Below are 15,647 nucleotides of genomic sequence, written 5' to 3' on the forward strand. Positions count from 1 at the left end.
TTTTTTTTTTAAATGTATGAAAATAGGATGGTGGGTAATTATACAGAAATGAGTTAAAGCACAAATAAGAAGCTGTCATGAGAAATGGGAATACAATAATATAAAAACTATGATGCTTTATTTTTTACAATGCCCTTATTCCAGAATATGACTCTGTTTACTAGCCGTGAAACTATGACAACACAATCTAAACACAAACGTAATATTTGTAGATATTTTATTTGTGTTGTGTTTTTAGAGCTGTGTGGGCAGATAGCGTTAGATGTCCTAACTGCTAATAAGTACTACAAGTACTATTGTGTACGGTGTCTGTGAATAAACAGGTTAGTACACTGGAATAAGGCCTTTGTGAAGTAATATTTGACTGAAGGAACATGTAGCCGGATAATGTCTGTTCCAAAGTGTGTTTTAGGCCCCAGTTCAGACAGCATTTGAAACAGGGATTAGCTAAATATGAGTCATATATCGTCTCTGTCGGGTGGAAACCTCATATGTCCAAAACTGTTACTTTTCAGGATTCAAATTCTAAAACAGCAAAAAAAATTGCACATCAACAAGCTCAAGCTTTTGTGTGATGCTGTAGTATGATCAAGTAGGTTCATTTACCAAAATAAAACACAAAAAGTTAAAACATGGAGATAAGAGGTTTCTGCCCGACAGCAACGATATCACATACACACTGTGGTTATGTAACAGCCTTTAAATCAGCCCCTCAAATTCCATATAAACCGCATGACCACACAGAAACGGCATTGAAGTCAGCTCGGCCGCCATGCAGGGCTGAAGCACTGGTTCTCAACATAGGGTTTGGGGACCGCCAGGGGTTCCGCGAGGAGGTATATGGGGGTCTGTAACTCAAGAGAGCCACAATAAGGGTCCATTTGGACCCCTCGTGGTCCACCGGACTCGACGTTGAGAAACAGAGCTTTAGAGGACGTTAGTCGGAAAGAAGGGACGCAAAGTATCGTAAACGTTTCGAGGATTGGGAAGGAAGGCCGTTCGGAGGGAGGAGGCAGTCAAGTCCTTCTGGTTAAGACCAGACGGAGGAAAATACAAGACAAAAAAGGACAATGCCTTAAAGGAGGGCCTGTGGGCTGAGAAGACTTTGAAAAACACTTTTTTTGTTGCTGGCCGCGTACGACATTTCATACTTACATGCTGTTTAGGATGTCAAATTAGCACGTGAGACTTTTCAGCATGTCCGCAAGCTCAATAGAACGTGAAATGCATACCGAATTCAGGAAATATTACAGTATGCAAATACTCGGCATACTGGTATAAATGTCCCACAATGCAATGCGGTATAGCTGTGACAACCAGATGGAGTGAACCTCGATTATTTGGGACGTCTTCTAAACGACTGTAAGACTCAAAAGTGCTTCCCATGTTTCCCAGCCCACTTCCTGTGACCGCTGGCTACAGACGACCCCTAAAAACACGAGAGGAAGGTGTGTGTGTGTATGTGTGTATGTGTGTGTGCACTTGTATATACTTGTGAGGGCCAAATGTCCTCACAAGTATAGTAGAACTTGAGAAACAGACTTTTTGCTTGGACCATTTTCCAGGTCCTCACAAGAGAAATGGTTGTAATATAGTTAAAAACAAAATTTTGGGAGTTACTGTAGACTTCAGGTTGATAATATAGGTTAGGTTTAAGGGTCGAGGTTAGAGTTTTCCCTATGTCATACTTAGTTGTGCGGTGATTGTGTGTGTGTGTGTGTGTGTGTGTGTGTGTGTGTGTGTGTGCGTGTGTGTGTGTGTTTGTGTGAGTAGGGGTGAGGGTGCGTCGTCTTGTTTGGGGAGAAAGAAAGGGCAGACGAGAGTGAAAGTGGGAGGGGGAAGGGGAGGGGTAAGGGGTAGGGGGGCGGGTCAGTCAGCTCTAGCATGCACAGTCCTGGCTGGGCGGGGCGGGCTGCTCGGTGAGCTGGGGCCCCTGCTTGGCCCCCGTGACGGCGGGGTCCCCGGCGTCCAGGCTCTCGGACATCTTTTCGCAGATGACGTCCACCAGACGCTCGAACGTCTGCTTCACGTTGATGTTGTCCTTGGCGCTCGCCTCGAAGAACTCGAAACCTGAGAGAGAGAGAGAGAGACAGACAGGAGGGCAGTAAGGACGAGAGGAAGGGTTGTGTGTGTGTGTGTGTGTGTGTGCGTGCGTGCGTGCGTGCGTGTGTGTGTGTGTGTGTGTGTGTGTGTGTGTGTGTGTGTGTGTGTGTGTCTCACCCAGGTGTTCAGAGAGTTGTCGTCCTCTCTCTCCTGCCACCACCCTCTCGTCCTCCATGTCACACTTGTTCCCCACTAGCAGGACCTGAGCGTTGTCCCACGAGTACGTCTTGATCTGGGTCGACCTAACACACACACACACACACACGCACACACCTCATTTTACTGCAACCGCCTCAATGGGGTATACAAACACACACAGCCACCTCATTACTGCAGCAGCCTCAGTGTATGGAAAACTATAGTAAACTAGAAAGGAGTGCTCCGTGGAGCACATATCTCTGCCAGGCTGGGTTGCCTAGCCAGGGCTGGGTATATTGTGGGTGGGTTGCAGCTGTCAGGGGGCAAGGAAGCTGCGGGGGGAATAGCATTTCTACGATAGATGGTGCAACTTTTCACTTTTGTGGTGCCCTATGGCCAAAGGTAAAAGTGCTAAATACCATGATATATGGTGTTTATTGCAAGAAATAGGACCATCCCAATAATTTTGGATGCCATAATTAACCAAAGCTCTGTGCCTCTGTAGCTCTGTGCCTCTGTAGCTCTGTGCCTCTGTAGCTCTGTGCCTCTATAGCTCTGTAGTAGAGGTCTTCACGGGTCAAATATAAATACCCGAACCCAAATGGACCCGTGATTTTTTTACCCGGAACTGAATGGACCCGGCCTATGGTCCAATATGAAGGACCGATACCCGAATGGACCCGCGAAAAAAATACCCGTAACCGAATGGACCCGGGCCATAATTAGAAATTGAGATCCAGACCCGACCCGTATAGAACCGTGACATACAAGAACCGAACCCGTACATAACCCGATCCTCCGAAAAACCCGAACGCAAAATTGTTTGCCAACGTCATTAGTACAAGTTGTCCAGCGTTAAATAAGACTTGTTTCACACTTTCTTACCTAAATGTATAGCCTCCATGATTATGATGTATAATCCCAGTCAATGCTCATTGGACAGCTATACAAAAATAAATCCACGTTCTAGATGTTTGTAATCCTTCTTCATTGCCAACTATAATCCACGTTAATTTCTAATGTTAAACCACATTTAATGTTGTTTAACATTATAACTGGCTTTGGAGTTTCCATTGTGCTTTGCAGAGTATACCGGTAACAAATTTAATTTTTTTTAACCATTAACCAAAGCGTTACGTTAATCGACAATATTTGATATAACTGGTGTATATAAATGAGTGGGTAAAATATGTCCAAGGATTCGTCGGTGATGTCACATCAGATCGCCGACGAATCCTTGCTATCTTTAAAACAACTTCGAACATGGCGTAGCGTCCGTCGCTACTTCCTTGTTGCATAGTGACATCACTGACGAATCCTTGGTATCTTTGTCCTAGCCTTTCAACGTGTGTGTTGATCAGCGCCGTTAATATGCGCTGTAGTCTTTGCTCGTGGTAGTGAAACACTAAACAGGATTATTATTTCATGTCAACATTCAAGTACAAGTATCAGAAGATGTAACTCAGGTAAAGTAATGTCCAAAGTTGTTCCTAATACAGACAGAGCCTTCGATCAAGAAAGACGATCATCAAGGCTAATACAGACATAAATATGTTTTAATCATCCTATCCTTGTTAATATATCGCCATTTAGGTCAATGATATAACATTATGTAGTGATAAATAGCAGCCAGTCATTGACTGCGTCACTGCCAGCCTCTCTTCTGAGCGACCTCCCTCCCTCCACTCGGGTATTAATGGAACCGTCCATTTCACAGTGTGAGCCCCGAGACCCCCCGCTCGCCGGGTCCACTCGGGTATTAATGGAACTGTCCATTTCACAGTGTGAGCCCCGAGACCCCCCGCTCGCCGGGTCCACTCGGGTATTAGTGGAACCGGGCATTTCACAGTCTGAGCCCTGAGAAACCCGCTCGCCGGGTCAACTCGGGTATTAATGGAACCGTCCATTTCACAGTCGGAGAACCGAGACGGACTGTACCGGCTCCGACCCGGACCCGGAGTCACTTCTTGTGAATGGACCCGTGACCGACCATGCCTAACCCGACGAGCTCTACTCTGTGCCTCTGTGCCTCTGTAGCTCTGTAGCTCTGTAGCTCTGTGCCTCTGTAGCTCTGTAGCACTGTCTGTTCTGTGTGCAAAAAATCACCCAATTCTCCTCAGTGCCTGGAGCAATTCATCTGCATTTGCACACGGTCATTGACCATCAGCATGTGCACGGAACACGAAGCCCGTTTTTCGCTTTCTCCAACTGTCAGCTGTTTATTAGCGTATTTATGTAAAACAATGTTGCCATGGTTACGGCCCCCCGACCTCTGGGATGGCCCCCCGACCTATGGGATGAATGATCAAACTGCCCATGTGTCGAATCCACACACCCACTCTGTTACAGTGTTGCCGCCTGCCCCAAGCACACACTGACAACATGCTTAAACTTAAAGGACTTTCATTTACGCGCCTTGTACACTAAGAAAACATTACTACGGTTGTGTGTGTGTGTGTGTGTGTGTGTGTGTGTGTGGGCAGCCTCTCTATCTGGAAGAGGCGGTGCTTTGTCTATCCTTGAGCAATCTGGGAACCCATCGCCAACTGAAAATGAAAAACAGCGCCCTCTGCTGTTTGTTCTATGTCTGTTGGCTCTGGGCGGAAGAAAACGTAACGCCAGTGCACAAGGAAACCGGGGTTTAGGTCTCCCTTCAGCTTTCACTTCCGGTGGGTGCCACTATGTTTTCATTCCCACTAAGAATATTTCTACACGGAACACTAACACCACTTCTCCCAGAGAACATGGATCGTTTTGGTTATAAGCCCACTTGTTTCTATGATGAAAGAGTAAGTTAAAATGTGAATATCTTTCCGTGGTTTTGTCTGCTCCGCGGACGCTATTGTTAAATTAGTTTGGGTTTGTTTCGAGGGGGAAAGATCGACGGACATGTGAATCCCGCCCACTACATTTGATTGGGTAAAGCGCGGCCTGCTTCCTGATCTGAAGGCACGCCCACTTGTAGCCCAGTGTGTACATGTTATGACGAGCCTTCACGACAGATTCTAACGCAGTGCAGAATCTGTTCTTGAGAGATTAATCCTTGAGTGGACTAAAAATGTTTTGATATATATTGTTGCCTGGTGTTAAATTATAATCACTGCTCTGCATGCATATTATCCCACTGTGTTTTAAATATATTGCATACGGTGTCTAGCCATGCCTTCATTTGAAACCCTCTTCAAAAAATGTTTGGATCTTGTATGCTACTGTATTTATGTAGATCCAAATAAAAGTATTCAAATGTGCACTGTGGGTCCAGGACGCGGCGACGGGACGCGTGCAGTGTGTGTGTGTGTGTGTGTGTGTGTGGGGGGGGGGGTTGTGTGTGTGCGTGTGTGTGTGTGTGTGTGCTTGGATATATGTGTGTCCACACAAGTCAACAACCTAATGAAATGAGCTAACCTGGCCTTAAGGTGAACTGACTTAAAAAAATAATGCTATATGTACAACAATGAGCGGGGGGGGGGGTCACCTGTCTAACGGGAAAAGGGTACTATCTCCTTTTTTGGCCTCCCGAAAGGTGAATTTTCAGGGCAGTATGAAACCTTTGACAGTTATTGTCACATGACTCATGAGTCATGACATAATTGGTGGAATAAAAAAAAGTCTGCAACAAACAGTGACATTTGTAGCATTTTAGGTTTCTAAATGAAAACTTTTGGCTGTGCATTGTTAAGAGGCCCCTCAATGTGTGAGTCAAATTTGGTGTCGATCGGCACAACCTTTGGAAGGCAATTATGGCCAGTCAGAGTGGAATAAGAAAGATCTGAATACATGCTGAACATGTGACTCCAGAAATAACGTGTAGCGATTTGTGTGAGTTTTGGACAAAATCTGTAGCAATACTTGCAGTATGAAGTAAGTGTATGCGATGCGACGCGTTGTGAGCTTGTAGATCTGCTATTTTCAAACATTTTAGTACTTTTACTTTTGGTACTTTAAGTACATTTTGATACCAATACTTTTGTACTTTTACTCAAGTACATTTTGAATTCCGGACTTTTTCTTGTAACAGAGTACTTCTACATTGCAGTATTGATACTTTTACTTAAGTAAAACATTTGAGTACTTTTTCCACCACTGCCTATTGGCAGTGTGCAAGAAAAGTTTGACTCCGATCGGTCCAGCCAGCAGTTTCAGAGATTCGCTGCACACACACAGACACACACACAGACAGACAGACAGACAGACAGACAGACAGACAGACAGACAGACAGACAGACAGACAGACAGACATAGGCCTACTCTCTAGCCATTCAGCTACTGCCACCAACATGAGCAGAGTAGGGAACTAGTAGTATTTGTGTTGGGTAAGTGGTTAGATGCCTGACACAATGGCCTGTCAGAGATACAAACCTGCACAATGTCAAGTCACACTGCTTTTATCTGCCTGGCTGAGTGTTGTGCTCCCTAGCCACCTACACGTGTGTTTGTTTATTGGTGAAAGGTCATGACTAGGGTTCAGTGTTTACCTTATCCAACAGAAAATACATTTTTTTAGATGTTTAAACAGATACATATTTTAGCGTGCTGATTAAGTTAACAATGAGTAATACACCGTCTGGATGTCATCTTGAATGAGATTCAAAAACGGAGTAGTTCTGTAATTAAAATCAGCTGTGTTTGGAGGAGCGTGAGCTATGGGAATCACACAGGTGGACGAAATCAAGATTCATTTATATCGTTATATCGTTACATCGAAAGTTGATCTATGTCATCACGCAGCACGTTTTCGTTTACAGGAAGTAATTAAGATTGGCTTTAGATTTAAAAATACACCAAAATAGTTTTTTTTTAAAAAGGCATCTATTGTTAGGTATGCCCATATGATGACCTAAAATTGTGAAAAACATATTTTTCATTTCACTAGATCTTTAAGTCAATTGTCTTTGGCGTTGCAGGGCAAATTAGGTCATGTCATGTGACAGTGTGAGGGCCAATCCCGTACCAGTCCTGCACGGCGTTGAAGGACTCCTCGTTGGTGATGTCATACATGAGGATGAAGCCCATGGCTCCTCTGTAGTACGCTGTAGTGATGGTTCTGTAGCGCTCCTGACCCGCTGTGTCCTGTAATACACATAAACATGTTATTAATATACACACATATATACACACACAGCTGTAGTGATGGTTCTGTAGAGCTCCTGACCCGCTGTATCCTGTAACAAACATACATGTCATTGATATACACACATACACACGCAAACACACACCCATAAACAACCTGTGGTTGTTTTGAAGCAACAGACGACCGTCCATCACTACATTTCACGGTTACTCTGACAACCATGTTTATGCCTCGTCCTCTCTCTCTCTCTCTCTCTCTCTCTCTCTCTCTCTCTCTCTCTCTCTCTCTCTCTCTCTCTCTCTCTCTCTCTCTCTCTCTCTCTCTCTGACTGATGAGGAGGGGTTATGTTACAGCCTCTGGGCCCTAATGAATGCTCAGGGAATTAAACCCTTCCTGATACCCAACACTGTGTGTGTGTGTGTGTGTGTGTGTGTGTGTGTGTGTGTGTGTGTGTGTGTGTGTGTGTGTGTGTGTGTGGGTGTGGTGTGTGTGTGTGTGTGTGTGTGTGTGTGTGTGTGTGTGTGCGTGTGTGTCTTGGGCCAGTGGACCTACCTACCTATACCACTCGCCTCGTCACGACGTGTGTGTATTCGCTATTCATTTTACTATGAAGTTCACGTAGGGCTGAAATGGTTAACATGTCGCAATGTGACTTTGGGAGCTTCTAGATCTGCTATTTTCGCTGAATATTCGCCCCAGAATATGGACACACACTAGGGTTCATGTGGTTAAATGCATCTATTATTTCCTCGTAAGATAATTTGACATTATGTTCTGCTGGTGGTCTGTTTTAGATGCTGAAGATTTGTTGTTTGAGGACTCCTGCTACAAGGACATCAGTTTCCTCTTGGGAGAAATAAATTACATTTCAAAGTTCTACGACTACGACTTCTTCTATGACTGTGTGGAAATGACCAGTACACCTGAGTGCAGCACTGCTCATAAAAAGCAATGAATTCAAGTCGTCATTTACAGTGGTGGAAAAAGTACTCAAATGTTTTACTTATGTAAAAGTACCCATACTGCAATGTAGAAGTACTCCGTTACAAGTAAAAGTACGGAATTCAAAATGTACTTGAGTAAAAGTACAAAGGTATTGGTATCAAAATGTACTTAAAGTACCAAAAGTAAAAGTACTAAAATGTTTGAAAATAGCAGATCTACAAGCTCCCAACGCGTCGCGATGCGACGCGTTGTGAGCTTGTAGATCGGCTATTTTCAAATAGCTTCGGTATAAAATAGGGCTGAAGTGGTTAATGTATGTTTTATAATGTAATAATGTATATCTGCAAAGTAACTAGTAACTAAAGTTTTCAAATAACTGTAGTGGAGTAAAAGTACAATATTTGCCTGTGAGATGGAGTAGAAATAAAAGTATAGACAATTGGAAATACTCCGGTAAAGTAAAAGTACCTCAAAATTGTACTTAAGTACAGTACTTTAGTAAATGTACTTAGTTACTTTACACCACTGGTCATTTAAGTGGTCGTTTGATGAAGTGCTTCACACTGCTCTGTCTCAGAGGACACATGTGTGCGCTCAACAGGGGCAGCGCATAGTGCATTGTTCAAGGAGAACTGGGAAAAAATGACTTAGAACTAACAAGCCCATTATTGTTTTTAATATTTAGTCCTAAAAATGCCATTATGAGCTACGTTTAATGTTACTCTACCACGCCCCGTTTTTACACTTTTAACCACTTAGGTCCTGTGTCGGCTACTTAAACGAGGTCACAACACATCACGATGCGACGGGTTGTGAGCTTGTAGATCGCTATTTTGACACACACAAAAATCGTGATTTTTTTAAAATGTTCCCAAACTAGAAAATCATGTGGATAAACATTAAGCGATACAACAGTAATACACCTCTTACACTACGCTGACAGGGTGACTTGTTTCACCAGTGTCTCTCATGTCTCTTGCTATTCTCCACTCAGCCACCAGATGGCCTCAGACTTTCCCTATAGTTTCCCCATCACCGGAGACGGCCCCTCCCGTCCACACACACCCGTCCCCATTTCTGATCTGCAGTCCTGCAGTCACCTGAGCCTCAGGTCCCAATCTATCTAGACCACGATAATTATACCATCTCACTTCCTCTGCTCCCTGCCACCATGTGTTACATGTCTGCTTCTGGTTACGTCTCAGAGCCTGTGTTTATGTTTTGTTTCTAGTTACATGAGCCCCATCTCAGACCCTCTAGTTACCTGTAGTCCTGTCCTAGACCCTGTATGTACGTACGTTTTGTTTCGGGTTACATGCAGTCCCATCTCAGACCCATCTCAGACCCTGTATGTTTTGTTTCTTGTTACATGAGTCGTCTCAGACCCTGTATGTTTTGTTGCTAGTTACCTGAGTCCCGTCTCAGAATGTTAATGTTTTGTTTCAGGTTACGTGAGTCCCTTCTCTGGACCCTAAGGGCACGTTCAGCCCTGACAAAACGCAGAATTTTTTAAAAACTATTTAAGATATGTATAAATAACAACCCCCCCCCAGGGGAAAACAGAACCCTTAAAGAAGCAGAGCCTACCTAGGTTACTTGCAGTGACACTGACCGCAATAGGAATAACAGTGAATGAGGAATGTGTTTGAATACAAGCTGAAATGGCTTTTCACAACCATATCATGACTTATTACACAGCTTGGTTGAATGCTTGATTCTGATTGGTCAATCACTGAATTCAGCGGTCTGTTATTTTTGAATAATGACCGCTGAGCTCAATAACAGACCGCTGTCTGATCGAAGACTCAGAGAACCTGGCTCATATCCATCTGCGTTGCTTAATTTTAAACCCTATCCAACATGGAAGCTATGTAAACATGCAATACAGCTAAACATTGCTTACAAGAATGTTTTTGAAACATTTGAAGTGAGCAATAGACAATGCAGTGACCGAACATAGATTCTATTTAATCAAAACGTCCCGCTGTTTTCCGAGGCGACCGTGTTGCACTGGACGCAATAAGCAGGATAATCAATGGGTATCTATCTATAAGTCACCAAATCTCTGGTGTCAGTCTGTCCAGGGCATAACTTGGTGAGGATAGACCAAACGGTGTCAATTGGGCAGACCTACGGTTCACCTGACGTTCGCATGACATTTGTGCCGAATGCAAAGATGGCGTTACAAAGATGGCGTTACAAAGATGGACTATACCCCTTACTTTACACTTTGGCTATTCAAAAATAGCAGATATACAAGCCCCTAGCGCGGCACCGAGTGCCGCACTATGAGCTTGTAGATCTGCTATTTTTGAAAAAGCGTGAAAAACATTTGTAACTGTCAAATGTAAACAAAATCTGTATTTTCAAAACGTTTTTTGGGTGGATTTTGTTAGTTTTTTTGTGTGTTTTGGTTACTTTATTTCGGTTTTAGGGTTAGGGTTAGGTTATTTAATTCTTATTTTTGCCTGATTTTACCGATTTATTATCAAAAAATATATATATTTTTTACTTTTTCAAAAAGTGGGGGGTATGAAATCACGTATCTGTGAGAGTGAGGCCCTCACTCTGTGAGGGTGTCGCGTCGTACGCACAGTGAATGGCCGTGATGCCCCTGATAAAATGAGGTTTATAGTATAGTATCTGTCAGGTGGGAAACGTCCAAAGCTGTTTATTTTCAGGATTCAAATTCAAAAGTCGCAAAAGTAGATGCTTTTGCGTGACGCTGTAGTATGATCAAGTAGGGCATACATTTCCACCAAAAAACACAAAAAAGTTTGAATATGGAGATAAGAGGTTTTCTGCCCGACAACAGCGATATACACGTCGCTGCTGATTGGGTAAAACCTCCGACACATTACAGTACATGATGATAACCTGAACGTACCTCAACGCCCGTTTCGCACCGTTTCAAGGACACGTGGTAACAAAATTGGGCACAACGTTTTTTTTTCCAGATGAAACATGTTCCTGGTCTGCCTGTCTGTGTATGGTGTTGATTGATTGATTAGGGGCGGCCATAGCTGAGTGGTTAGTGAGCCCGCCTAGGGAGCCAGAGGCCCAGGTTGCCCCAGGTACGATTCCAGGCCACGCCAGCATATGTGTCGATGAAATGAAATTTGTCCCTGAGTAAGACTCTTAACCCCTAATTGCTCACAGGCCCTCATTGGAAACAAGCCTGCAAGGACTTTCATGAACGTCCTGTTAAAAGGAATTATCCTTATCATTGTCTGTAAGTGGACATTTTACATTTATGCTCTGATCCACATTAGGGACGGAGTAAAACTAACAGGGTCCTTGGCCTGTCATACTCTAGGGCAGTGGTTTTAAACCTTTTTCATATCAAGGTCCATTATTTATTCAGCATTTGAGCCACGGAACCACCATTTGATGAGATTTAGCCTCTCAGGCCCAAAACGTAGAATATTTTGTAGTCCAAAATTCCATGCTGTATTGATGTTGGTACCATAGGAGAGACAACAGGCATTACGTTGATCAAAATAACAATTCTTTAATTAACAGTGGTGGACGAAGTACTTGACCCCAGTACTTGAGTAAAAGATACTGCTGGTCAAATTTACTCCACTTCAAGTAAAAGTAGCTCAGTCAAAATGTGTGTGTGTGTGTGTGTGTGTGTGTGTGTGTGTGTGTGTGTGTGTGTGTGTGTGGGTGTGGGTGTGGGTGTGTGTGGGTGGGTGTGGGTGTGGGTGTGTGTGTGTGTGTGTGTGTGTGTGTGTGTGTGTGTGTGTGTGTGTGTGTGTGTGTGTGTGTGTGTGTGTGATTCTAATTTGGGGTTGATTGGACGTTGTGTTCGTGATATGTTTATTTTTTTAGAAATAGGTCCCAGCCCGCCCACAAATTTATGAATCCAATCCAGTCAAACAGTATGGAGTATCAGAGCCCTGTTTGATGCTCATTGTCACATGACCACGACAGCATTTTTACCTAATTTGGTAAAAAAAAAATGTATATATATATATATCTGAAGCAAAGTGTTTGTGAAGGGGTGTAGGGGTGGATCATGTCCTGAAGGTCGGGAGGTTACGTGACCTTGACTGCCTTGTAGGTCGTCACCAGTGTTTTGAACTGGATAAAGCGTCCTTGAGCAAGGCACTGAAGCCCTAACTGCTGCAGATAAGCAGGTTCGTTAAGGGTTACAATTATTCTGTGTAATTTACACATTCTACTGTAAATGCAACCCTCATTGTAAATGTAAGGATTAATCCTGTCAATCAGTGGGATTGACAGGAGAGATGCTCAGAGGAGCAGAGTTTGTACCATTACGGTTTATATCGGGACAGAAGAATGGATATAGTTTCTCAGTGAATGTGCAGCCAGTGAAACATAAAGATGAACTCTAGCCTCCACATCATAAAAGGAGACCAGACCCTCCTCATAATGCACAAACACTCCCAATTTCTGGAGCTCCTCTCTTACAGGGAGGAGGACATAAGGGTCAGCAGCAGCCCTGAACTCATTTCCATTCCTCCACCATATAGTCCAGTAACCATCATCAGGACACAGATAGATCCCCAGGTCTACCTTCCTGTTGATGGACTCTCTGGCCACTCCTAAACTCCAGTCCGTCTTCCTGAACCTCATAGTAAAACCTTCCTGAAGAGAAGCTTTGCTTTGCTAAGACATGGACACATGAAGAGAATCTCTCTGTGTTGTCTGGGAGATTCTTCCATACGTTTCCATCACTCACTTGTATTCCATCCTCAGACAGGATGAGTTGACAATGTGCTGTATCAGGGTCCAGAGTTACATCCACCGCATATTGCTGGATCCTCCTCATCTCAGCATCACACAGCTTTTTCTCCGTGACTGAGTGTCTTCTCCAGCTGTCTAGAACTGTCCCAAACAGTGACGTCTCAAGTTACGATCCAGGAATGGTCAGTTTTGACTTCCACTCGATGCTCTAATGGTTTCAATAGGAGGATGTAAAGTCTGCTTCTCTTTCACTAATGTCCTCACACTGTATGGAATCAGCCTTTAAATCCAGCTCCTCAAATCTCCGCTAATCAAATATGACATAATTTTCCCAAAAATGGAGTTCCACGTGACTACAGTCCGGCCTCAACGTACTGTGATTGGACACATCAGGTAACCATGGCAACATGGGGCGGCCATAGATGAATCGTTAGAGAGCCCGCCTGGGAAGGCAAAGGTCCCAGGTTCGATTCCAGGCCTCAGCAATGTGTCAAAGCGTCAAACTGAGCAAGACACTTAGGGCGCTTTCACACTATGGTCCCGGGTGCGCACCCCGGACCACATGGCAGATGTTGTGGTAGTGTGAACGTAGCGAACCGTTCCCCGTAACGCATCACCGTACCGTACCCGAAACCACCTTGGGAGGTAGTCTCGGGTCCGATTGCTGCGGAGTCGGGAACGGAACGCGGCAGTGTGAATCCATCCGTTCCAAGAGAAGGAAGTGGACTGCTAATCATATATCATTTATATATTTTTTATAATGACACATTATTTTAGCTGGGTTATACCTTCTCATAGTTCTACTTGAATGTTGACAAGAAATAATAATCCCGCTAGTGTTTGAGTAGCGCGAGCCGTGAAAAATAATAAACAAAAAACACATGTGTGGCGAACGTATTTATAAGGATAAATACACCAAGGATCAGTCCGTGACGTCACACCAAGGATGCGTCCGTGACGCCAATATCATATTAACAGGCGACGTTATATTTCGAGGTTTCAAAGACCAGTGCACACACTGCTTTGGTTGTGTATTGTTGATCTGTTGTTATTATAACTTAAGACAACGTCAGGAACACAGTCAAACTTTATTATTCACTCTAGAGTGACTTTTCTTCTGTGAATGACATTCGCTCTCCCAAAGCCCCATAGTCAACAGCGCCCCCATGAGGCACATATTTACCATTACTGTTCAATGAAAATGGTCTCGAGTGCGTTAGAATCTTGGCCAGTGTGAATGCTGGCCAGCCAAGCGTACTCGGGACCAGTTTGATTCAAACGAACCCAGTCTGAAACCGCCCTTAAAGCCCGAGCCGCTACAACCAACAGCTGCTCACTGCTCCTAGGATGAAAATATACAGTACAGTGACAAAAAACATATTGATATTTATAACTTTATATCAACAAACATGGACACCACAACAGTAGTCACATACACACACACACACACACACACACACACACACACACACACACACACACACACACACACACACACACACACACACACACACACACACACACACACACACACACACACACACACAGTATACGTCCAGCTTAACCACCCCCAGAGCTAACCTTCCCTTTGGATCTGGTCCTATTTTAATAGCATTTCTCATAAATATGGCCAATTGATTAACTACTGTAAAGACCTGTGTCAGTGTTCTAACAAAGCAAGTGGGTCAACTGCAGGCCCAGCGCCACGGGGGTGCCTGAGGGGGCCTGGCACCCTCAGTTTCAAATTGTGCCCCCTCAGTTTATTTTGGGCAAAAAAAAATGAAATTTAATCTTTTGATAATATTTTTTTTGATAAAAAAATCTGTAAAATCAGGCAAAAATAAGAATTAAATAACATAAGCCTAACCTAACCCTAACCCTAACCCTAAAACCGAAATAGAGTAACAAAAAAACGCCCCAAAACGGCCACAATCCGCGCAATAACCGCAAGTTTTCGACTGGTGTGCACCCTCACAATTTTCAACAGCACCCTCAGTCATTTCATCCTGGCGCCGGGCCTGGTCAACAGGAGAAGTGGTGACAAATATTTCGCTCAAATAAAGTTATGAACAGTGTTGTTGGCCAAGTTACTTTAAAAAAGTAACAATAGTTAAAGTTAGAGTTACTAGTTAGGCTACTGCTCTCAAAAAGTAAGATTATAATAATAATAAAAAAACAGCCAACCTAAAAGTACTCAGTTTACAGCCTTCCTTGAAATGTACTCAGTAAAAGTAAAATATTTGTCTTGGAAATGTACTCGAGTAAAAGTAATTAAAACGTAAGTTTCAAAACAATCTAATACTCAAGTAAAGTACAGATCCTCAGAATATACAGATCAACCCAGAATGTACGGTACTCAAGTACATTTACTCGGTTACTGTCCACCACTGTTAATTAAGTAATGCAGATGTTTAACAATTATCTAACGCTTGGGAGCGTAAGATCGGCTATTTTTGGCTAAAGTTCTCTTTGGCTAAAGGGACGCTATGGTTCAAGTGGTTAATGTAAAAAATGAAAAAGCACAAAGATTTTGCGGCCCCCACTGTAGTAACTCTAAGGACCCCCTAGGGGTCCCGGACCCCTGTTGAAGACCCCTGGTCTACCGTATTTAAATCATTTGTATTTATTTATGTTAAAAAATAAAAAAATCATATACAAAAAAACTTGTCAGCTCTTT

At 43.5% G+C, this 15,647-nt stretch overlaps 1 protein-coding gene across 1 annotated transcript in view; it reads right to left on the reverse strand.

Annotated features, from left to right (window-relative positions):
* Positions 1–1,879: 1,879 nt before the first annotated feature.
* Positions 1,880–15,647, reverse strand: part of rab3ab (RAB3A, member RAS oncogene family, b) — a gene marked incomplete at its 3' end in the record, with an annotated part of 40,969 nt that continues 27,201 nt past the window's right edge. The window contains exons 3-5 of the mRNA XM_080430840.1: positions 7,193–7,311; positions 2,221–2,345; positions 1,880–2,070 (exon numbers count right to left, since the gene is read on the reverse strand). Of these exons, the coding sequence (XP_080286966.1) occupies positions 1,880–2,070; positions 2,221–2,345; positions 7,193–7,311 (435 nt within the window). The remainder of the gene's footprint in view (positions 2,071–2,220; positions 2,346–7,192; positions 7,312–15,647) is intronic.

This window comes from Gymnoscopelus braueri (genome assembly GCF_963280865.1).
Source record: "Gymnoscopelus braueri genome assembly, chromosome: 6".
In the NCBI taxonomy this organism is placed as follows: Eukaryota; Metazoa; Chordata; class Actinopteri; order Myctophiformes; family Myctophidae; genus Gymnoscopelus; species Gymnoscopelus braueri.